At 35.7% G+C, this 26,179-nt stretch overlaps 1 protein-coding gene across 1 annotated transcript in view; it reads left to right on the top strand.

Annotated features, from left to right (window-relative positions):
• The first annotated feature begins 1,480 nt into the window (after nucleotides 1–1,480).
• The window catches only part of LOC120624697 (guanylate cyclase 32E-like), a 72,799-nt gene continuing 48,100 nt past the window's right edge, over nucleotides 1,481–26,179 (top strand). The window contains exons 1-3 of the mRNA XM_039891373.1: nucleotides 1,481–1,509; nucleotides 18,616–18,751; nucleotides 21,582–21,697. Coding sequence (XP_039747307.1) covers nucleotides 1,483–1,509; nucleotides 18,616–18,751; nucleotides 21,582–21,697 — 279 coding nt within the window. The 5' untranslated portion in view covers nucleotides 1,481–1,482. The remainder of the gene's footprint in view (nucleotides 1,510–18,615; nucleotides 18,752–21,581; nucleotides 21,698–26,179) is intronic.

The following is a 26,179-nucleotide window of genomic DNA, read 5'->3' as shown; positions in this document are numbered from 1 at the left end:
GTATCATGTATGTAAAAGGAGAAACATATTCGCACTGTACCTACGCGGTTACATTATGCCAGTTTGCCTTGACCGCTTGCTTGCTCATATGTAGTTCATTCATACAGACGTTCTGTTGATAAAAGTGTTTACAATAATTAAGAAAACATAACTTCGATAAATAAAATAGAGCTTATTTTATCAAAATAACGATGAACTTCATTAGCTTCACATAATCCTAAATCCACACAACTCTGTATGGTGTAATTTATGATTTTTTTATAACCACACAGATCTTCTAAATGATTAAATATCTTTAAATCGCGGTTAAAAGACTATTTCCTGTCCAAAATGTTGTAAAATACTTATCTATGTAATTTTGTGTGTATGCTTAAATGGTAATATGTATTTAAGCTTATATATTGATATATATATATATAGTAGTATTAGTAAGTATAAATGTATATAATTAGCAAATTTGGGTATTGCACTATCCAGTTTTATGTAATATATTTCTTCAACCAAAGGTTATCTGGAGGATATCGCTTCAAGCGATAAGGCCGCCTATGCGCATAAATTTTATATTATACATGTTTTGTTAACCTAGCTTTCTATTTGTATGTGCAATACATTCTTCTTCTTCTTCTTCATCTTCCAAAATACTTTTTATTCGCCTGTTATAACGGAGTATATTCATATCTACATCTACATCAATTGAAGATGCTCCTGAAGAGTTCCGGATCGAGCTTCCAATTCAGGATTTTTTTTTCACAGTTAGTCCCCTCTGTCTGATAGTGGCCTGTATCTTATAAACCGTAAAATGTAATGTAGGTAGAGCAAATTTTTCACAAAATGGTATATTATCTATGGTCACTACAACAACAAATAATAAATACTAAAAATTACAAGAAACGTCATTTTATTTTGGTGTTTATAGCTCGATCTTAATATTGATTGTTTTTTTTTGTACCTTGGTACGGAAAATCATGTTCCCGTCCATTTATAACGCATGGCCTGAAAGCTACTTCTTATCCCGTTAAAAGTCGTAGCCATCAGTTTTACTACTTCGATAAAAAAATATAAAATAAAAAAGTTTATACTTCTGAATGTTATGGTTTTTCTTATTTTTCAATCTTTTCAATCATATAGGTACATACTTTGCTTTACTTTTCTTTACATTGAAAAGTTAACGAAAAGATCGTATACTTTATAACTTGACAGTATGAAACAGATATGAGTGATCTGCTTTCAGTGATCCAAGTAAATTATATCTTGTGCTAGCATAAACTACGTTAGTCTCAACGTAGTGGTAAACTGGTAAACCGTAAAACAGTCAGTCTCCAGGCGCCAACGGTTTACGAACGTTGTGTCCGAACATTTGCGCCGCATCTGCGGAAACCTTGCACGATGGCGCGAAAATAATCTCCAGCATAAACTTAACTGTGTCGATAATATGAAATAAAATATTCCTTAGTTTATGTAAGTGAAAAGTGAAGGTTAAACATGATGAAAAATTCAACGTGGGCTTCAGTAAGTGTTAAACTTTTACTTTTACACATTTTCCCATTAAAGTTTAGTAATATTAACTTATTTTTTTCTAGGTTTAAAGATTGTAATTGTTAATCTTTTCAATTTATTCATTGAAATTGAGAATGTTCTAGAACGCAAACTCACACAGCACAAAGTATCCTAAAGTTATTGTTTCATGAGAAAAATATTTAGTTTTATTAAGGCTTCTTCACTTTTTCACCAAATAAGCTCTTTACAACTCGCAGTTTGCTATTGGTGTGTAATGTAGGTAAACTGCATTAAACGTAAGATACGAGATATATTGTATGTTTACTACTTTATGTATACCATCAGTAAATTAGAGTCCTACTGCTGAGACAGTGTTTTAGAGCATGGACCCACCACGCTACTCCAATGCAAGTTATTACATGTTAGTGATAAAAAACGAACCTGACGACGTGCTCTTAGAGGCAGTGTTAGGTTCCTTACGCCTACCTGTAAGGAACCTAACTCTGCAGGTTGGTAGGTACTTAAGTACTGAATATTTTTAATAGCAAAATTCGTAATTTGCCCTTATCCCAGAAACTGACCGAGGACTTAGTGATCTGATCCGTCTTACACTAATATATAAAGCTAAGGCGATTGTTTATTTGTTTACTTGAACGCGATGATCTCAGGAACTACTGGTCCGATTTGAAAAATTATTTCTGTGTTGGATAACCCATTTATCGATAAAGGCAAATAGGAGCATAGGACCAATGAAGGATGTTTCAAAATCGGTGTTTATATTTCCTTTTGGGAGCTTCCGGTGCCTGCGCTACGTAAACGGTTAAAGTTTCGATAAAATCATGCATCACCAAGTTGTTCCTTTTAAAGGTAAAAGTTCTAAAAAAAACTCTGTGACAGCATATGTCTATCTTTTAAGGTTGACTTATACGCGGACAAAGTCGCGAGGACCGCTAGTAGTTATATATACTAACCTCTAGAACGAAGAGACATTAAAGAGGAGTGAAGGAAGTAGCTGCAGCTACAGGTTTTAGAATTTAAATTATATCGCAGATATAGCTACCGCACTGTAATGTTTCTACTATTTTGCAAATCAAGATTAAAGTAAACCCCAGAACATATTTATTATTTAAATGGCCTGATCTACGTTATTGTGTTCACCTTATGGGCTAACCAAAGTTGTATTTTAAACCGGCTCCCAAATTTGTTGGACGGTCTTTTAAAGGAGGTTTTCAATTGTTCGTGATCACACATGATTACAGCTGGAAACAGAGCAATTGCTCCGAAAGAAAGTCGGGTGCTGCTGCTGCAATCCCCCCAGTCTTATTTGGATTGAATTCAGAAATTCTTAAAATTTACCTTATATAAGTTCGAATAAGACCACCAATTTTATCACATCGACCGCCAGAACCTTGACACAACAACCTCTCTCGGTTGTCTGAGCTATGTGTTAAGGTATTTTGGTAACTCAAGTTCTACTACGTATCTCCTCATATCTGGAGTAGGACATTCCAAGCATAGATATCTCCATATCCCACTATGAGACCACATAATATCAGAGTCATTTTAAGTTATCACTGGCAAGACGCACTTTTCGAAGACTGGCCCGAGGGTAAATAATCCATTTAAAATATCACAGTTGTGGAAGCTCATAAATAATTATTCATTTTAAGGAAATCCTGGCATCTTTTTTCATGAATATTTGAATCATAATAATTTAAGAAAATGCCCATTAATTTATTTATTAGAAGTTTACAAAACTTTATTTCCCGCCATATGATATTGGTTCGAGTATCCCCACCCACCTTCCATTTCCACTATCAGATGACATGAGCAGCTCACGTCTGCACGCACACCGGCGGAGTTCGACCATCAACACTATAGTTGGCCGGGCTTCTAATAAAAACAGTCTAGTATTTTCAAATTCAGGATTCCTGGCACTCGATTAGTTTAAGCAACTTGCTCCAACGGTGAAGGAAAACATCGTGAGCGCATGCATGTATGAGAGTTCTGCATAATTTTCGCAAAGGGGTGTGAAGTCTACCTATCTGGACTTGGCCAGCGTAGTACCCTGTAGAGGGCCGGTGATGGGTTGATAATGATGATGACGACGAATAATGGTTAACATGATACAAAAAAGTCATACTTACTTATTTCCATCCCCTATATTTGGTTTTTTTCAAAAACTTTTAAATTATAGTAACCCAAATTTCGGGAAACCAAAAAGGCGGTATTTTTTTAAATTTAATAGGTCGGTAATGTTTTTAAATTTAAAAAGCATAAGATATTCATAGTATCTTGCAACCTTCTTTTCACCGCATAACATAAAGGTATAAAAAAGAAAGTCTGCGCCCTGTAAAGGATCCTACCTGTCAGTTAAATTCTTGTCTAAGTCGGTCGTCTACATATTTATTTATATTAAGCACTTATTTATATAAGCCGTGAACAAACAGCCTCACAGATGAGAACAGCCCCAGGGCTCGACGACTTCGGGGAAATGCCTGAAATTATATACTACTTATTCCTTTAAGTGTGTGAAGTTTCCCAACCCGCACTTTACCAGCGTGGCGTACTGCAGCCTTTACCCTTCACAATCTGATAGGAGACTCGATAGGTCCTCACCCGTTGTAGTGATGGGATATTTATAGAAAAATATGATGATATTCTTTTCAAGATATGCAATGTCTGTGTTGAAACTCCAGGCAATCCATCAACTAATTTTCGAGTTGCGGACACGAACATTCGGAAACAGAATTTAAAATATAAATATTTAAACTTACAGTACCTAAATAACGCTGCATTAATATGTATCGGGCGCGAGCACATGGCAAGAAGGTTGCGCGGGCGCCTGGATCACACCGTTTTATTGATGCGGGCTCAAACCTTCCACATCGTGCGGGACAATCCGCCGCGCATACAAATGTTCCTCAAGTGAAATGATTTTCACTCGTGAAACGTAGCCAATGCTTGCGAAATTAAATAACTCACAGGCAAAAAGTAGGTGCTCGGACGATATGGTGTGAGAATGTCGGCCCAATATTATGCCCATGAGCAATTTTAAACCCGTGCTTTTTTGAAAGCGGATGAAAGTTGAGGAAGTTTCTTTTATACCTTTTATATATTTCCCAAAGAGGCAAAACCGTCCCCACAATAACCACTGTAGCTTCTCGATTCTTAAATTAGTAATAGCAATGATTGTACAACAATAATCCTTACTTAATAATGCAGCCAGCATTCTTGGCACTATTCCACGCGGGCATGACCTTTATAGTAATTAGTTTAGTTAGAAGTTTTATTGTAACATTATCAATAAATTAGGTTATTAATATTATAAATGTTAAAGTATGTTTATTTGTTTTGTGGACGCTAAGTACGTACCTCCTAAAAACTGTAATGAACGCAGTCGCAGAACGCGGGCAACAGGTACAAATATATCTTATAAATACTTATATTTCTTGTGTCCGTGTGTATGTCACTGAACTCCTCCTAAACGGCTTGACCGATTTGAATGAATTTTATGGTATGCGTTTGAGTGCGTTGAGTGGCACCCTGGATGGTTTAGATTCACAAATCAGCCCGACAGATGGCGTTAAAAAGCAATGATGAGGTCTAGGTTGGAGCACGCTTGCCTAGAAAAAGCCTATTCACTCTAGCCTTGAAGGTACTCAAATTATACGTGGCAGGAAACACAGTTGCCGGGAGGGCGTTCCACATCTTAGCGGCACGTATCAGAAACATGGATAAAAAACGATGAACGTGTTGATGGAATATCAACCACATAAGGATGCCACCGCTCACGGTGCTGGAGACTATGTAGTTTCGACTGTGTTAACGAATTGTCGCCTATAATTCTCCTGGCGCGACGATCCACCGAATCTAAAGCTTCAAACTGGTACTTGGCAGAGCCACCCCAAAGGTGACTACAGTACTCCATGCTTGTTCGCACTTGAGCCTGGTACAGTGCGAGGCGTTGACCTGGCGTGAAGTACCGCCTAACTTTATTAAGGATACCAAGTTTTTTAGCAGCCACTTTGGCTTTAGATTCGATGCACTTGTCAAAATTGAGATTGGATGAGATGTTGACACCCAAGAGCTCAATATGGTCGCCAATTGGAATCGGATACACCCCGGAAAGTGGGAGCCTAGGTGAAAGGGCTTTTTTTTGCGGAAAGTAAACACGCCTGCGTCTTGGAAGCGTTGACCAAATTGACTGAATTTTAGAATGAATATAGATTACACCTACCATGGATTAACACATGGATTATCCCGGGAAAATGTACTGTGTATTCCGCAGAATTCATGAAAACCAAAAAAACCGCTTACGAAGCCGTGAGCAATAGCTGGTATGAAATTATGTTACATGAAATCTTGATTTCTACGATATAGGTTTTGGCGGAGGTCCGGAATCTGTACTGATTCGAACCCAGGGTTTTGTGGCATATAAAGAAGCGACGGCAAAGATCAATCTATTGCGCTAATTGAGGCCGATTAAACCAAATCTAGACTTAATCTTTCCTCGCGGCTCGGAGGGCTAGTTAAGTCGTCGATCCCAGTCATTATCACTAAGACCTGTCAATAATCGTTTGCTAAGCCCGCTAATCTCCATTGCTAAAAGACGCAAAGAGCTATTGTATTGCTATGTATCTACGTATAGCGGGACTATACAACTCATATATCATCATCATCATAATCATATCAACGCATTACCGGCCCACTGCATTCTGCCACAAATGAGAAGTTTTTAGGCCATATTCCAACACACTGGCCTAGTGCGGGTTGGTGGACTCCACACCCCTTTGGAAACATTATAGAGAAATCTCAGGCATGCAGGTTATCTAACGATGTTTTCCTTCCACCGTTGAAGCAAGTGATATGTTAATTGAATAAAACGCACATAACTTGAAAAAGTGAGTGGTGCGGTGCTTTCTGGGATTCGAACTCAACCACGACTAGGCTATAACCGATTCAAGAAAAAGTTAGATGAGAGCACCCATATATTGTATCAAAGTCAGGTCAGGTCTACTGATAACGTAGATTAAAGAGACAACAACGAAATAGCAATACCATCGATTACACCTGAATAGATTGTGCTATATTTAGATATTATGAGATTCTGAGATATTATTAGCAAGCACTGTCTAATAATAACTCACAGCTGAAGGCCTCCCACCTCATTAAAGAGAAGGAAGTACCTTATAGTTCATTATTTAACGAGAAATGTTTCCTTATATTGTGAAATTGTTCATTTTCGAAAACGACAATACCTAGTCTAGGCATAAAAACAGCTTCTCAATATTTCCCTTTTTCAAAATATCCCTAAAGCGTGTATTACAACCTGAACTTTGGGAATAGGAGCTCTGAATTGTCTAGTCTACTTGCGTAGGATATTCAGGCAGGATTTTCTCCTTCCGATACCAATTGGGACATGTATCTTGCAAAATATTATCACTATAAGAAGGTCACGCTTTAGACCACGAAGTAAACAACGCAGATACCGAAATTTCCTTTGCTTTTATGAAAAGTCTAAAACTATCTTTATTTAAATTTACTTCGCAAATACATTCATACAATGTATATGTATATTCACTGAAAACGTTTATCTACGTGGGTACCAAACCACGACTTAATGAAATTTAATCGGTTATTATTTTCATTACACTCTCTTTTAAAACAAAGTAAGTAGTAAAAAAAAAAAAAAACCTGGCTCAGTTTGTTGTGGGCGCGTTTGGAACCCTCCTCGTTTTAGTTTTAAGTTAGCGAATGTAGTTATCACCATCATCAAATATTTATGGTAACATATTATATGTATTCAGAACGCTACATAAGTGCCTGTGATAAGGTCTACATAAATGAAACATCAAACGATGATAGTCTAGTTAGGTTAGGAATTCGGGTACACTTTCGAGAGGGCCGGGTTTGAAGCCTGACACGCGCCTCTCACTTTTCTGAGTTATGTGCGTTTCAAGCAATTAAATATCACTTGGTTTTACGGAAAGCATCGTTAAGAAACTTAAACCCCGCTCATTATGAGAGGAGACCCGTGCTATGTATTTGGCCCTTTTTTTGATATTGATGATGATGATTCTGTGTCCAGTTAAAGAAACACATTTTCAATTACGCATGACAGTCATAATAATTGTGAATAAGTAAGCTATATATTCATGCACTTGGGATGCAATAATAATCTGATTGGTGGAATGTAAAGTATGTGAGCTGATGCACTGTGAAACTGTATACTCTCAATAATTGTTATTAGATAAGTAGTGTACCTGTAGATATCTATTTGATAAGAGTAGTTATTATTACATATACTCGTAGGTCTAGTGTCATGTTCTACTGAGGATCACGAGGTCTTGGATTGGGATCCCGTGTCTGGCAAAAAAATGCTGGTAGCTGTGTGAAATAATTTCAAATACCAGCCCTTAGTTATAAAATTGGCGGTGTAAACCCCCGTGCCTCGGACAGCACGTTAAGAAGTCGTCCTAGTTATTAGAACTCATCATCATATCAACCCATTACCGGCCCACTGTAGGGCACGGGTCACCTCCCACAGGAAGGGGTAAAGGCCGTAGTCCACCATGCTGCACCAGTGCAGATTGGTAGACTCCACACACCTTTGAGAACTTTATGGAGCACTCACAGGTATGCAGGTTACCTCACGATGTTTTCCTTCACCGTTGAAGCAAGTGATATTTGAATTACTTAAAACGCACATGACTTTAAGGTTTCGTGCTGGGATTTTAGCTCGGCCCCGCGAAAGTGAAGACAAGCTCCTACCCACTGGTCAATCACCGCTTATTAGCACTAACTTGTGTTGCTAATCGTTAAAGCAAACAAAACCCATATTGGAACAGCGTGGTTGATCTATGCACTACAACCATGTCCTCTCTTCCTCTCTTATAGGAATAGGAGGGGATACCTGTACGCAGCAGTGCAGTGATTAATAGTCTACGGATGATGATTTTCACATACAACGTTTTGCATTCAATACGACGGTATCTATTGGTCTTCTGTCACTGGCAGATAAGAGCTTGATTCGCGAATGGCTGGTAAGCACGCGAATGCGCTTAGTAGGTAGATACTTGATGCCTACAGTTTTCCGTGCGTTGACGACTGACGTAGTGACGCGGCAACTATGTCAATGCCGTAGTCGTACCACGGTCCTATCTATTACATTAACTCTTATCGACCTCTTGGATTATTGGAAATCAACAACACTTACCTACTTAGTCCTCCAAACTAACATTATTATAGGCAAATGCAAATTATACGCGCGTTTTATAAACAAGGTAGAGTTAAAGATGTTTATGAAATTACATTAATGGATTTGATAAAGGAGATTAACATAACCTTGGGGCTGGCTATACAATACAATGATGCCAGTTATTTATCTTTATTATTTTATGCCATGGAACTAATACTACACTAAACTTAACAACCTATATGCCTGAGAGTTCTCTACAGAGTTATATTATAACCTATATCTTGTTATCTTTGTTATTAAAGCCATCGATAAAAAGTTTGGATTATAGTCCTAATGTTTTAGACCGGTGATACCTTATAATAAATAATCTCTACATTCCGACTAAAGGTTCGTGCCTAGGATCGATTTCCGACCCCGGAAGGGAGAGCTTTTAACCACTGATCTATCGCCGCTTTTTTATGCAGTTCTACGTATAGATCATACTATGATGAAGTTTAAGTACATATATATACTAGCTGTTGCCCGCGACTTCGTCTGCGTTTGATTTTGTTATTTGATGTGGCACTAAATTTAATGGTAGTTCTAAAAAAAATTAAGGTATTCAGTATCGCTAATCTTTAAATGACGGATTTGCTGCTGTCCGCTGAGCAGTTTTGTCCTCTATTTCCAAACACACCTTTGCCTTTTATGTATATACCTAGATATAGTATAGTAGTGTTAGTGTGAAATGGTTAATTATTTTTATTCCTTTGTTATTAATTTAATGAACATGAGTAACAGTCATTGCGGTAACACGACGCTAAGTACGTACCTTGCTATTGTTACATTAGCATTGTGCAATATGATTCCTTACTTATTTCAAATATTATTTTTCCAATTATATTTTTAACACCTGTCACCCTTTTACAAAAATGCTTGTTAAATTCTTAAAAAACATTGCATAGCTTTTGTAGGTCTTTCATTATAAAACTAGATTTTTACGCAAAATCCGCCTAAAATATGAAGTCCGTAGATATGTTATGGCGTAATAAATTTTTGTGCGACCCGCAAAAGTGTGTTTGGTGGCGATAGGAAGATAAAATATTATTGTAAAGCCTCCTGAGAATCTCCGAGATAAAACATTTAGTTGTATTAGGAAAAAAAAAAGGACATTCTTCCTATGGTATAGGTATATATGGACCGAGCACATTACCAACCTGATCGTTGAAAGCCATCACCTTTAAACAGCAACATGTCGTTGTGCATCCAACGAACATCCCCAAATCTAAGACCACGAAGATAAATTTAATAAATGTTCATAAATAAATTAAAAAAAATGGACCGTGGCAATATGAATATTAGAAGCAAAAATAAACTCGTTGAGCAGTTTACTAGACAACATAAAATTTGCTAATTCATTCAAAGGCAATCGTATATTATTTTATAACAAATTACCGAATAAAATCTTTGTGATGTATCTTATTAAGTTAAGTAAGCTTACAGAAAAATCGTATTATAATGTTTAGGACAAAAACAATACATAAACGATAAATAAGCTTGGGTATGAATTGCTCTAACTTCAAAGCATAATATTAATTTACCGTGAGATGGTGATAAAGAAAAAATTACCCGGGAAAAGTTTTTAGGTTTCAGTTGGCGAACGAAGTTTTCCCTATCCCCTTACAATTATGTAAACATATTTATGAACGCTTCATAAGTGCCTGTGATAGGCCTACATGATTAAAGAATTTTGAATTTTGAATTGAAGGCATTAAATCTCATGTGCCTGTAATTACACTGCCAATCACGCCCTACAAACGGGAACACAGCTATGCTGCTTGGCGGCAGCAAAGAACATGGCAGCAGTACTTCCTCTGTCGAGCTACGAGTATATGACAAAAAGCTATACAGCTAAAAAAAAAAACCTGTGTGTACTTATGTACACGCGTTATGAGTTTTATTTCTTTGGCATAACAATATAAAAATGTTTTCAAAAATTGTACCTTACGCCTTATTCTACGTTTGTAGAGAAAACGACACTAACAATAGAAAAAAGGTATTGTTTGAATTATTGAAAGTCAACTGTCAAACCATTTTTAGATAAACTAAAATGTTGAGTATAGCTAACTTCATGGTGTCGGTTTTTGTGATGGTGCGCGCGCATCGTATAAGTTTCTCTTACCATTTTTCCATAACGCCAAAAAAAGTATAACTTCAAAAAAATTAACTACTCTCTTTTTCTTCCACACAGTTTTGATGTTATTACGAGAGTAATTTTTTCTCACTCATAGTGCAGCAATAAAAGATAATAGGCAGACATCGCACCCCTACTTACATTAAATCCATTTAAACTCTAAAGCGTAGTGTAGTTCATTAAAATTCAAAATTCAAAATTCATTTATTTCAAGTAGGCCCAATATAAGCACTTTTGAAATGTCAAGTCTGTCCGTTTGTAGTGACTCTACCACCGGTTCGGAAGGCAGATTCTACCGAGAAGAAGCCGGCAAGAAACTCAGCAGTTGCTCTTTTCCAACATCAACAATTTACATTTTAACATAAATTTTTCTATCTTGTGAGAGCTGAAAGCGGAGCCGGATGCTTCCAAGCAACCTTTGTCATTAAGAAATTAATTAATTTTATAGTAACCTCGCTGTAATAAATGTGTTTTAACAGATTCCTTAAACTTATGCATTGGTAGGTCCAAAATCACCTTAGGAATCATATTATAAAAGCGTATACTCAATCCCACAAATGACTCTAGTGAGATAGTAGTTCGTTATTTACGGGAAAATATAAACTCTACTCCGTCACATGCAAGGATTCGACAATTAGAACTATAAATCCTAATCTTTGATGAGTACTTGTAGTTGTAGTGGTAGTTTTAACGAAGTTGTTTTTGTGTCATAAGAAAGTGCTATGTTGACTACCAATGTCATGGCCCAGCGTGAGGTGACAAGCTTCAGTTTTATAATCATCGCTGTTAAAGTCACGGTACCTTTAGTGTGACATGACAAGCTACGAATACGATGCCAACGTGGGTTTCAACCCACTTTTATATGAAACTACAAACGTCACGACTAGCTTGTAGCAAAAAATGCAAGTTGCTAAATGTTGAAAGGTTAACTCCGCTGGATTGACTATTAATCATTAATCACTAATTCGGTTATAATAGCCGCTTGGCTTGACAAGCGCAATTACTTACCTAGGTATAACAATTTCAAAAAACATTCATATAAAGAATGGTTAATCATCAGTATAAAATTGCACATATTATCCGATGTACTTTTTTTAACGTTGTCTTATCACAAACTTCGTCTTGTTAATAAAATAAACAGAGGATTAAAAGTAATTAACCATATCGCTTTAAGGTATGTATATATAATGGTATGTACGATGAACTCCATTTGAAGTGCAAGTCAACTGCAAATTAAGCTTTTAATTTCGAAAATTGTAATGATTTTTTTATTCCACTACATGTTAGCCCTTGACTGCAATCTCCCTGGTGGTAAGTTATGATGTAGTCCAAGACGTAGTAGCGGGCCAACCTGTTAGGGAGTATGGTAGTCATACCCCTAATTGGTTTTTACGCAACATCCCACCGGAAGACTAAATCGCTTAGCGGGCTCGTCTTTGTCGGTAGGGTGGTAACTAGCCATAGCCAAAGCCTCCCACTAGACTTGACCAGAGAAAATTCAAAACATTATTAATTCATAAATGGCCCCTGCCGGCAATCGAACCCTGAACCTCCTACTTCAATTCAGAGCGCTCACCGTTGCGCCAGGGTGGTCGTCAAACAACTGCCCAGATGCGCTTGATGTTATAGTAGTATTCTGCATCCCGACCTTCCCTTCATTATACTTATAGATATTAAAGGAGTATATACCGAATGGGGACTTCTAATAGGTTGGTACTTGATTTTTTTTAAGAAGGTATAATCGATAATCATCATCAATATCGTTTTGTAGTAATAGGCCGACAAATGATGTCGAAGCCATCCTACTTATTTGTAGCTCGTGTGTAAATATCAATCACAGTGTACAAACACTTCAGCGGTCGGTAGCTGAATGCGGGTGAGTTTACACAGCTCTGAGTAGAAACGGTCCGGTGCGATCCCTTTACAAACATTTAACTGATAGGATTTGGTTTAACGAAATCAGTTTTCCGGAAAGGTTTTTTTGAGATTTATCTACCTCTAACTTACGCAAGACTTGTTTGAAAGGAAGTAGTCTCCAAACAATTTTTCAGTTTGTAGTTTACGTTATTTTTTTCGATTTAAAACACAGTTGATTGTTGTGTACATCACAACAATGCATGTTTTAGCATCATCACCATCAATAGCCTATAACAGTCCACTAGAGGCCTCTCCGAACAGGAGGGTTGGCCCGTGCCAGGCTAAGTAGACGGGTTGGTGATCGCAGTAGATGATTTTCCGTAATATTCCCTAAGAGGCCTCATGCGACACCTGCGGGAATTGGGGGTAGTAACAATTGTATTCTGATCTGCCGTCAAGATACGGCTTACATACTTATTATTGAATAAAAAAATAGAACACATGTTAATATTTAGTTTTTGTTTTGTTACGTAGATAGTATAGTATAGTAGCAGTTTCTAAGTGATAGCCACAAGCCCATAAACCCAGGCTGACAGCAGAGAAGTAAAAACTCTGCACCATCTGACAGAACAGCTCTCAGGAGCTAACTGTAACGCAATACAAAAAAGTAAGCGTGTTTGTATAGGCATTTATAGCTAAACTCTTACGGAAACGGGAATTTATTTCAGACGCAGCCAAAACAACAAAAGATTATCAAAGTCAAAGTCAAATATTTATTTATTCAAGTCGGCACATACATCATCGTTCTTTTTTACGCAACATTACATGTAAAATATGTACATAGAAGTGAGATAAAGGCGATAGCTATATTCGTTAACTTCACTTTTAACTACGAGGATTCAAAACGCGCCCCGGTCTAAGAAGAACATCACATTGAACTTGCCGGTTGTTTTTTTGTTATCACCTCGCACATTGTCATTTAAAACAGTTTAAGAAGCAATCTGGTTAAAGCAATAATTCACACCCAAGCTTTTATATTGTTAAAGTAGTTCTTTATACTGTAACTTATAGGATTTTTCTATTGGTCAGGTAGATACAAATAGAGCAAGTCTTTCGTAATAAAATTAACATACACTAGGAAATTCCTAACATATACGAACTGAATTTTACGAAAAATTACTAACTGTAGTAATAACTATGTAAACATAAAACCTATTTATGAAACACGTTGACTTAACCCGGTCACTGTTATATATTAAAATCTCCCACTGGGTTTATTTTTATCAATATAGGTACCTACTAAACAAAATGTCCTCCGTCTAGCGAACTGACACTGTTCCAAATATTGCACTTTCATTAGTTACTTTCAAGATATGCGACTAATTGGCATATGGGTATATTAGGTGGCCGCCAAATATTTTAAGGGGCTTATATTTACTAGATATGAGATAGGTAGCAATTTAGCTTTCCATTATCGTCAATTTTTGTATTAAGGGCCATTTTTATTTAAGAACATTAGAATAATTACAATGTTAGAAATAAACATATATATAAAATATGCTGAGTCATCTAAATTATCAAAGCGAGCAGGAGCTAATAGGTTATTAAGTTCATCGCTATTTGATATTATATAAGGTGTCAAGTTTTCATAGTTATCTAAAGGGGTATCCAAAAAAAAACTAAAATGGCATATCTCAGAGCTAGCGCTATGGCGCTTTTCAGCTTTGCAGGACAGTATAGCGGTATGCATCATAATTATCTGCATGAGACTTCTACTTTCACAATGCAATATAACATGCCAAATGTACCGTACCCACATACAATTTGTAGTCTTGAACCTGTCGCAGGCAAACGAGTTTGCCGTGCCCGCCTTTACATTTAGTTACCCACTCATTGCGCAAAGATCTGAAGATTTAATTAGGTATGACGTGCCTCACACAAAACCGGTATAAATCACTAGTTCACATTCTATCTAACTATGGATTAGTTTTATATTTGGAAAATAAGAAGTCTTTGTTAGTATTCATCTTCCAAATCATCTTTTTCATGATTCCAGAGTATCTCTAACTCATGAATTATATTTTTATGACGAGGTGTCGATATCCTCAGCTTTAACGTGTTTGGCAACCTACTACGTCAACTAACCACTGGCACGTATAAAATGAACTAAAGAACGCAAAAAAAGGCGAGGAAATATTCGAATTCATTTGCAGTTATTAAAATTTGATTTCTTACTTATACCTAAGGTATAATAGTTTGTTTATTTATCAGCGGATAAATAAACAAACTGTAGGTAGATTTCATATTTTGTAAAACCTTAATCTTTGTGAGCTGAACCGTATATCTTATTTTGTTATATATGGTAAATAAACAGCTGTGTACAAGTATTATCCCTATCTATCAAGAGTGCAGCAGTATGCGTTTAAAAGCTGCTGCAATTTACACATCAAAGAACTTTACGAGATATTGTAAAACTGTCGCACATGTCTCGGAACAGCGACCGAGAACATTTTAAATTGCCCTGCCACATAATCCCATCTTCTTGCTTTCTTATTTGGTATGGACTAGGTAAAGGTAATTGGGTGGTGACAACTTCAAGATACATATGTTTTTTGCGGCTTGGCCCGTATTACAATTCACGCATCATGGTTATCGGTACTTAAATGATATCTACTGAATGTTTCATTTAACAAAATATTTACCTGCAAAGGTACATTGTTATAACTCACAATCATAACTACGAATACTGACTTAGAAAATTGTTAGTTTTTGTATAAAGAGTTCACGCCTGTAATTGAAATCACTAATTCCATTTCCTGCGCCATTATAAAAAAAAAAAAAAATATATATACTACGACGATACACACATTGCCATGTAGCCCCAAAGTAAGCGTAGCTTGTGTTGTGAGTACTAAGATGACTGATGAATATTTTTATGAATAACAAGCGTACCCAGCCCGCTTCGCCGGGCTAGGTTTTGATTTATTTTATTTAAACAATAAACTTACATCATTAAATTTTTAATTTAAGTCTCATAATATATTAAATCATTTATTTCTCTCCGTATTCATTCTCTTCTATTCTCTTCTCAAGCGGGTGAAGATCATTATCTAGACCCATGTACACCCAACAATAGAATATCATCATAGTAAATAAAAGCTGTATTTGACAGTTTGACAGTTCAAAAATATGAGTGCTCCGATCGTCACCAAACTTTACAGGATTACTCGCCAGGTCAATCCAAAGATTCCCTGAAAGTTTCATTGAAATCAGCTACATTTACAACTCATTCAACTATATACGTTACACTGAACACTTAGAGAAAATCCACAACTCTCCTAAATGTTCCGAATGAATAAATCTTAAGATTTCTTACTAGGCTCTCCCGTCCTTCCGTCGACCTCCCTACAAGTGCGGGTGAGCGCTGTGGTCTTATAAGTGAAAGGTCCCAAGTTCGATAGGCAAAGGCAATTTGGGCATACATTATTTCTGTTTTTTTTTTCTGGCCTGGTCGTAAAAAGACCCCGTATTAGGCTTTGATTTAAGGCTATGGTTCTTTTACATTAAATTTATGACTATGCAAGAAATGCACTATCTAATAACATTAGCAGGAGAGTAGAGCTTTAGTAGTAGTACCTAGAGCTTTTTGTGACAGAGCTAGTATCTACTGCCGCCGTAAAAATTAACAACTACGCCTCAAGTTGATGGGGATCGGAGTGGCACATTGTAGGACGTGATCCTTGCATGCCCTGCAAAGTGTTGCTCTGTTTGGCTAAAAATAAAAAAATAAACACTTGATAGAGTTTTCAAGACTTTTTTTATTGCAGCTTTCGGCGTGATAAGATTTAATAGACATTAGAAGGCCCCAAAGGACAGTTAATTATCTGTATACTAGCGGTGCTCTATCTATTAGACAAGTGCGTTTTAAAGCCGTGGCAATCTGCACTATAAAGCACTTTACGAGCCGGCAATATTGGAAAAATGTTGGTCGCACGTGTCTCGGAACAGTTGGCGACTGCGAACATTTTAAATTAGAACCTGCTATGGTCCGTTCCACAATACCATTTTCTCTTTCTGTTCCTAGGTTTCGATACTAGCCTCTGCTTGCAACTTCTCTCCCGCGGTACCTACTTTCCCCAATACAAAATATCCTTTGTTCTCATAATGTGTCCAAAATGTATTAAGTAGGTACTTGAAATTACCACCATTTGCACTCGGCTACGATTTTGTTTTTAATGTAAAAATCGACACCATCATCATAACAACCACTATCCAGCCAGCTTATTCAGCTACAGATAGCTTTATCAGTTTTATACTTTTTTTTTAACTTAAATGTCTTGTCTTTAAAATCAATCAAACAAACAGATCATAAATAAAAAAAAATGGTGAACTGGTTAACATTAACAGCACTTTTTTATTTGTAAATATCTGCAATGTACGAACACATTTGTGCCACAGTGAATGTAGTGTAAATTGTGGTTACATTAAAATGTTTCCAGTGCAAAACTACTACACTAGTATATTTACATAGATTAGAGTAAAGTCTGCTCGCCACAAACGTTTCATAACGTGGAAAACGCTAGAGTCCAAATAAATCAACGGATGTCGGACTAGCTTGTTATACTACTTGTCTCTAAGATATATCAGGCTCTACATCTTTGGAAGAATAGGATTTTTTTCCTAATTTTTACTAACCTTTGTTTTTTTTAACACATTTTTTTTTTACTATATTATAAAGGTATGGACACTAGCTATTTGATACGTTTGCCATCCCATATCCGCATTTGTAACATATATGTGACTTAATCTAAAAATAAATAAATACATACCGAAGGTAGAAAAGGATTATGTATATGTTACTGAACTAGCATAAAATATAAGTAAGATATTAAATTGTGCTCAAAAGTAGATAATATCTGAATTTATGGGGCAACAAATTTTACAGGAACCTAATTTAATAATTGGATTACTGTTGATATTAATTGCATAAGACCAGATTGATTTTAGAATAGTTCCTTTTTAAGAATTATTTTTTAGCGAAATTTTTATCAATTTCAAAATTGAATGAATGAATGAATACACTTTTATTGTACACCACATAAACATAACAAATTAAAAGTAAAAATTTAACAAAAGCTATACAATTTGGCGGCATAAAATTCATTTATATGAAGTATATAATAGTATATATATATATATAAGTATATATAGGATATATATATATATATATATCCTATTTATTACCCTATTATCCTGTATATTATCTATATTAATGATGAAGCTGGAGAGTTTGTTAGTTTAGTGGCTCTCACGCTTGACTACGGTTTCAAAGATCCTTGGCAAATTTCCGGGCCGCAGCTAACATAGTTAGGGCCCAAAGAGTTCGAACCCGGCTGCCGTAGTAAAAAGTTGGTTCTCTATTTGCTCAATACTCAAATATATACGCCATCAGTGGTCATATGGACGCTATAATATTATTTGTAAATATTCTTCCAAGTTCCTAAGTTATTCATAATTGGATATACATATTCTAATATCATTTCGACGGCCGATTGGCGCAGTGGACAGCGAGGCCTAATATAATTTCCGAGGCAAAGGCCGTGGGTTCGATTCCCACATCTGGATATTTGTGTGATGAACATGCATGTTTTGCGGTGTGTGGGTGTTTATATGCATCTTATAAGTATTTATGTATATTATTCATAAAAATATTCAACAGTCATCTTATTACCCAAAACACAAGCTACGCTTACTTTGGGGCTAGATGACGGTGTGTGAATTGTCGTAGTATATTTATTTTATTATTTTTATTTATTAATTTATGTTTAGCTATTCTTGTATGATTTTTAAGGGACTATAAATAAATAATGAATTTATTTGTTCACAGTGGCACTGGTGTTGGTGTATACTAATCGCGACCTTAAATACTTCTCGGGGAGAAAAATTCATACTTGGATACCTCACGGGATCACAGCGGCGACCCGGCGATATGAACTACCAAAAACCGGGAATTGTTATATCAGGTAAATATGCAGACATTTATCTTCTCTTCCCATTCTTTTGCTTGGTTTTATGAAAATAATCTTTTTATTTATGCCAAATAACGTTGGATGACTGATGCCTTCGATATTCCATGTTGGTCTTCAAGATGCTATTCAATTTTGCTACTAAGCAATATAAGCTATTATGTACCTACATAGTTATTTTGATTTGTGACAAATAACTTAAGATGACTAAAGCAAATATGATGTCTGTAGTTCTGCCAAAAATAAAACTTTATGACCCGTATTATAGTTTATTAGTGTGATGTTGCGTGAAGACGTGATAAATTGCACTAAAATTCGAATTACGAGCAAATCTTTTAAATAAAGTATTAATGTCAAATGAAATCTTTAATAACCGAGCGTCCGTTTCTGAGATTAATGTTATTAATTTATGTACCTAATTTACGCGTGTTACCACAGTTAATGAATGAACAGTTATTCAAGTTCTAACAAACGGTTGATTCTAGATACATAAGTTCACACACAGTCACAAACAGCTCACAGACTATCCAAGCAATACAGAATTTTTAAGCGAGACGCTAACTCATACTTCATTCACATAATTTACTTATACTTCACATTTTCTTTATTCAAACAAAATTTCCTTAAAATGTATATTGAAATTAAGCAAGCTTGGTAGTTCCATTATTTAAAATATAAATTCTTACATAGGGTAGTCGCGTATACGACTTATTGTTAAGCTTGCTTTACTAAAAATATTATATGCCATAAGTGCTTAGTTGGGTGATAAGGATGGATTCATCAGAATCAAGTTAGACTTATTTGGTCCTGCCAATCTATTTTTTTTATAAACCATAGGCCAGCGCTTGACGATAATCCTACCTGTTAGAAAGCAATGATAAGTTCTCGGTTGGAGATCGCTTGCCTAGAAAAAGCCTATTCTATTATGTATTTAATATCAACCATACAAGGATACCACCGCTCACGGCGTCTCGTTGAAATGAAGTTATCAATTTTGTAGTAGAAGAGCTATTTGTGATAGAGCTCGTCCGGGAAAGTCATTGCTGAGTCCCGGTCTAAGGGTAAGGGCGGTGTTTCCGGTGTAATTACAGACACAGGAGGCTACGCCTCAGATTAATGGAAACAGGACAGCCCTTTGCACAACTTGTTCTTTTCATGCCCTGCGAAGTGTTGCTGTGATTATGGTCGAAAGTTTCTAACATACCATCAGTTCTGCCATAAGCTTGGTACGTGAATTAGTAAATAAAAATGTAGAAGGCCTATTAGTATGCAAAACAAAAAAAGTTACTATAAATTGAGGATCAAATATTGATTTATAATCTGTTGCAAAATATAACGCTATAAATACGATATTCAGTCAGTCGATATTATTCAGGTTATAATAACATGCAGAATGGTTACATATCGGAATTATACAAAGCAGATGAGAATATTTTTGAAACTTAACAATAATAATAAAAACATTATCGAGTGCGATATAAAACATGCTACATACTCAAAAGAATTTTGTTTTGATAACACATAACATTTAAATACAAAATTGTATCTATAACCCTAAGTGCTTGTCAATCAAATCTTCTGTACAGTAAACAGATTTATCTAAAACAAGATGTTGAAAAACGTGATATATTTTTGAGGAGTAATATCAAAGTTTAAGTGTTCTTTTATCGATATACTCAATATAATTATAGAGATATGCATCTTTACAGATAAACGTAACCTAATAGTAATTTAAATGTGTAATTGACGGCTGAAATCACGCCATAATATATTTATATATATATTTCTTGTGTGCGTGTGTATGTCACTGAACTCCTCCTAAACGGCTGGAGCGATTTGAATGAATTTTTTGTTATGCGTTTGGGTGGTACCCTGGATGGTTAAGATTCACAAATTAGCCCGACAGATGGCGCTGGGGTCCGCTAGTAGTAGTAATATAAACACTATGTTCACAATACAATAGTCAGGCACATTGCGCATTATCTACCTTAAACACTTGCCTTCAAACAATCAGCTCGATACAATGGGTACCAGGATAAACAATCTATTTTTTCCGCCACTTGAATAGACTATATGCAATGGTAATGCAATCTTGATTTATTGGGCAGACATTTAAAATTTAAAATTATCATCACCGTAACATTGCAAGCCACAGTTCCACTCCTGCAATTAGAAGGGTTTAAGTGTCCACCACGCTGGCCAAGTGCGGATCTGTATACTGCACACGCCCATAAAAAATTATGGCGAACTCTCAGACATGTAGGACATGTACCTATGTTTACCTACACCGATACAAGTGATATTTAAATGCTTAAATCGCATATTTAACTCCGGAAAGTTAGAGGTAGCGTTATCCACTAGGAGAACTAACATTATATGTTGATAAATGAGGGGATTGTAATTTTACTTCTAGATATTGAGAATGTAAATTTTACATACATTGTGGATATCGGTCGAATTTATAGCATCTGGTCTTCATTCATCTAGTATGATCTAATGACCATAATAAACCAGAAGGTAAGATCTTTCGTTTTGACTATCTTTCGACTTTTTAGACGCTCTCGTATATATATAGGATATATTTAAAGTTTTTTTCATATGACCAAATTGGGTTTGCATATTACATCGAATTCGTTATAGGTCAATTGACGATAACGTGAATTTAACGCCTAACGCCTTCTTCGATTCCAGTAAACTTCTTAATTTCTGAGTCTTTTTCTATTTAAGTTTATTAACTATCCACAATTAATATTCGTTATCCACATTAATCCGCTATCGCCGTTTCATTAAATATATATTATTAATTAGTTTTATTTCATTACAACAGGGGCAATTTCTATGGCAGTAGATGAAGTGAACGAAAAGCTCCTGGGACCCATGGGACACTCATTAGACTTCGTCGTCGCTGAAACCTACGGTCAAGAAGAAGTGTCGATCCGACAGGTAAATTATTATAAATCTTTTTATTTAAAACTAAACTAAAATAACAATAGGACAAAAATAGCTCTAGAGACTAAAAATATCAGACTTTTCGAAAAAGGACCCTAAAAATAAAACATAAACTCACATTTACAAGTGTTTTGCGTGCTGATGAACGTGAGTCTGAATTATATTGTATGTTGTTGTCTCCAGGACTACCTACTTATTTCTCTTTTTGACCTTTTTTGAACCCATTTGACTTTAAATATACAACACAGCTAATGTTTGTTAGGTATGCGTAGATTTGTAACAACTTTTTACAGTTATCAGAAAAAAGTTTTCCATTATTAATGAATAGGCACTGCAATACCCCACCAGCTTAATATCCTCTTTCCAACTAACTTGCCTCGTACTGCATGCGTATCATCCCTTCTTTATAGAATACGTTTCTAACATCATTATAACAAAATATAATTTTATAAAAATATACAATGAAATAACTCATAACATGATAATCCAATCTCACAAGATAGAAAAATGAATGTTAAAATGATAAATGTAAATTTTTGATGTTAGAAAAGAGCAACTGCTGAGTTTCTTGCCGGCTTCTTCTCGGTAGAATCTGCCTTTCGAACCGGTGGTAGAAACTCACTACAAACAGACAAACTTCACGTTTCAAAAGCGCTTATATTATATAGGCCTACTCGAATAAACTAATTTAGAATTTTAGAATTTTTAATGTACCCAGATCATATTGTGCTAGTAACATCCATAAAATTCTGAGTGTGTGGTTATAGTTACCAGAATTTTATAGGTAATAGAATTTTTTTACGATAGCCTCATGAGTGGATAAAGCAGTTTGGATACTTTTCAATGACGTCAGCAAATGAATTATGTTCAAAGGAAGCTAAATTTTCTCTGTGTGTTTGAGATCGGAAATCTGCTGCTATTTCGACTGTTCCTATTTTTACTTCACACTTGTACTTTTAATTGCACTGGACTAGCTCTACATACGCAGTTGACATACGCGTGTATCTTGGATAGAGAAAATAGTTTTTTTAGTCATTCAAATTATTTCCTCGAACACTCTTATTACACCTTCGCAAAATGCTATGAATCAATTCGAGACAAAAACAAAGTAACAGCATTTAAAATATTTAAGCTTAATTTCCTTATGATGATATGAGCCAATTAAGCTTATGATAAAGTGACAGCAGCCTGTCAAGTCACCAAGTGGCAATAAAATAGCGGTTTGGTTGCTGAGTACTTTTACTATTACTGGCTTAAAACCAATGAACTTTGAGTTTCTTAGTTTAAGCGCATTTACCAAATTTACTTACTTGGAAATTTACTTGGCACATCAAAATTCGGATTCGTTAAAAAACTGAATAAATGTATAATAAATTCATAATGAGCCTTAAAAACTAAGGGTTTTATTATAGTCTACAGCTGTAAACTGAATAGTCATTTTATTGAGGCTTTCGACATAACCATTATAGAGAGCAGTTAATAATAAATTCTCTATTTTAATTGAGAAACCTCTATTTTTACTTCACTTTAAAACTTTGAATTTTTTTTTTTCACAGCTAATCTCAAAACCTGCCGGAAATATTTTGTAGGCCTAGCTCTCAGGCATCATTATCATCTTTATAAACCCACTGCCGGCCCACTTTAGGGCACGAGTCTCTTCTCAGAATGAGAAAGGATCTTCATCCTTACATTCAATCATAAAGAACTATTGTAGTGCAAATACCTGCAAAATTTGCTGAACGATTTAATATTATTTACCTTTGCTACTAGTAAAGTGTTAGTTGTTAGAGTGGTTGGTTCCGCCAACCCTGCAAATCGGGTTTCCAACAACGTCATAAGATTGGCGATTGGTTTTATTATCAAGAGTTGCGCGTGTCTTGTAGCACCGTTTTACACATACATAAATATTAGGGATATTACGCCAACTCTTATGTTGCGTATATCGGTATTTCTTTATGGATAGCCTAATCCATACTCCATACTAATGTTATAAATACGAAAGTATGTTTGTTTGGCCCTACTTTACGCCCTAAATAAACAACAAATCGACTTGATTTTTTAAGTAATATAGGTTAATTTTTATTCCAGGAAAAAGAACGGTTGCGAGGGACTTGTAAAAAACTAGCGTCACAATATTACAACCTCATGCAATTGACATATTAGCGTGAGCTCCGGTGTCACGTTTCTGCAGGGCTAGCACCTGTACTGACCGTGCAGAATAGAATAGGATATAATTTTTGTCTCTATCTTTGTGAGACAAAAATTATATCCCCGAATCCCGATTATATCCCCTGATAGGAAATATAATTAACCTGCTAAAGCACGGGAACATGGAATAGGAGAAGCTTACCCCTGTTTTTTATAACACATATATTATTTGCCGATGCTCAGCACGGCTAGCATGGGCAAGAGATAATTACCTTCCCGAGTAAAGGATCAAAATGTTTCTTCTCCCACAGCTTTATCCACTCTCAGAGTGCTTGCGCACAAGTGGAAATAATATCCAAAAATTTGGAAAATCCAAAAGTGCACGCCTCATATTCTAAATTTCTTCACTTATAAGACTTGAAATTTTTTTAACTGAAACTTTCAATGCTCATTACAATTTTTTTTTTTCATATTAATTATTATTCATTTTTTGTAAACAAGACACGGGAATGTCATAATGATTGCACATTGAAATTTACAATTAATATTAGCTAGAATAATTACATGGAAATTTAACGACAGTGAATTGAACGCTCATATTAACTAAGAAATTATGTCGTGTGTTACTTTAGATAATTAAAAAAAAATTATTCCGATACGATCATTTTTTCGACCAATTTTGATGCCACATACACCCGTCCATACACGGACGTCCAGAAAAGATTATGTTTAATGTTATTATTTACTATGTTAAACAAAAAAATTGTTATTGAAATGTATTTTATGTGCCTGACAAATTATTTGACTTGATATTAGTGTACTCAAATTAACCTGTAAGTGCAATATAAATAACAAAAAATCAATTTCAGTTTCGAGAAAACTGCTTTTTTTGAAATATCGAGAGTAGAGCACAACCTCAACGTTTCGCTTATGAGGCGTGCAATAATAAATGTGTAATAATAAACGGGGGTAAACTTCTCCTTAACCATGTTCCCCTGTTTTAGCTGGTGGATACGTTTATTAATATGTCAGGGGATATAATCGGGGGATATAAATTTTGTCGTCTCCCGCCTGTGCTAGCCCAGCTGAGAGTCGATAAAGTTGTAGGAGAAGATACATTTTTATCCTGTCCCCGGGGAGAAATTTGTCTCCTGCCCATGCTAGCCGCGCTAAACTTCAAAAGTTACCCAAGGAACTTATTATATATAACTTATAGTCTGATTGTGTAGGTATGTTCAAGCAGTGTTTGAAGTGTGCGCGGAAGTTCTTTGATTAACATTGATTTGCATATCGATATATCTTGAACATAAAGCGCTGTTGTTTTATATGATACAAACGTGAAACGACAGACTGAACACGTGGGATGCAGATGAATGAGATAACATCACTCGTCAAGCTTCTAATAACGCTGTGTATTTATAAATACCACGGCAAATGTCAATGAACTGCGAACATGTGACTTACTGTTCGAGTTATTTACCTAGTTACCTGGTGTGTATTTCACACAACTTGTGCATTGGCAATTCAATAAAGTGAATTTGGTAGTCTAGATACGTTCGTATCAACGTTAGCAATATAAATTAGGTTGACTAGTATGGCCAATGCCCAAGATAGACCGAACTAAAAGAAAATAACTCACTTATATATATATATAAAACTCGTGCGAAAATAAAAGCAAATGTAATTTTTGTTGCAAATTTGAACCCCCAGGCATGTGCAGGATACACTAGAGTAGGTTAGCATACTGAGTTTATTGATGGTTTGAACTGCATAAATACAAATCAGGTCTCGTTTGACACATCAGTAGGTTCCTTCCAGTGGCGTGAATAGAGGGTATGCACAGGGTATGCAGATGATATAAAATTCAGAAAATCTTCAGTACGAGTTATAAAATACTTAAGGAAAGGCATTGTAAGACTTATAAAAAAGCCTACCCTTAAGTATTTATAACTAGTACTGGAGAATTTCTTTATTTTATATCATATCAGTGGCGTGCATACCCTCTATGCACGCCACTGGTTCCTTCCTACACCTTTTCACCTCACTAGACAACATAATTAAATGCGGCAGAGTGGAGACTGTAAGCCTATTGGCATGTGGGTTTTCAACCCATTACCGGCGCAATACAAGGCACAAGTCCCCGATCAGAATGAGAAGGGAATTTAGTTCACAGCCCACCGCGCGGGCCAAGTGCGGATTGGTGGAATGCACACGCCTTTGAGAACATTATGGGCATATGCAGGTATCCTTACAATGATCTCTATCACCTTTCAACCAAGAGTTATATAATCACATCACCGTGATAGGCTAGTGAGTAAAACTTCGGCC

Source organism: Pararge aegeria, chromosome 6 (assembly GCF_905163445.1).
Source record: "Pararge aegeria chromosome 6, ilParAegt1.1, whole genome shotgun sequence".
NCBI lineage: Eukaryota > Metazoa > Arthropoda > Insecta > Lepidoptera > Nymphalidae > Pararge > Pararge aegeria.
The sequence above is the reverse complement of the archived record's forward strand: the minus strand, read 5'-3'. Positions and strand labels throughout refer to the sequence as shown.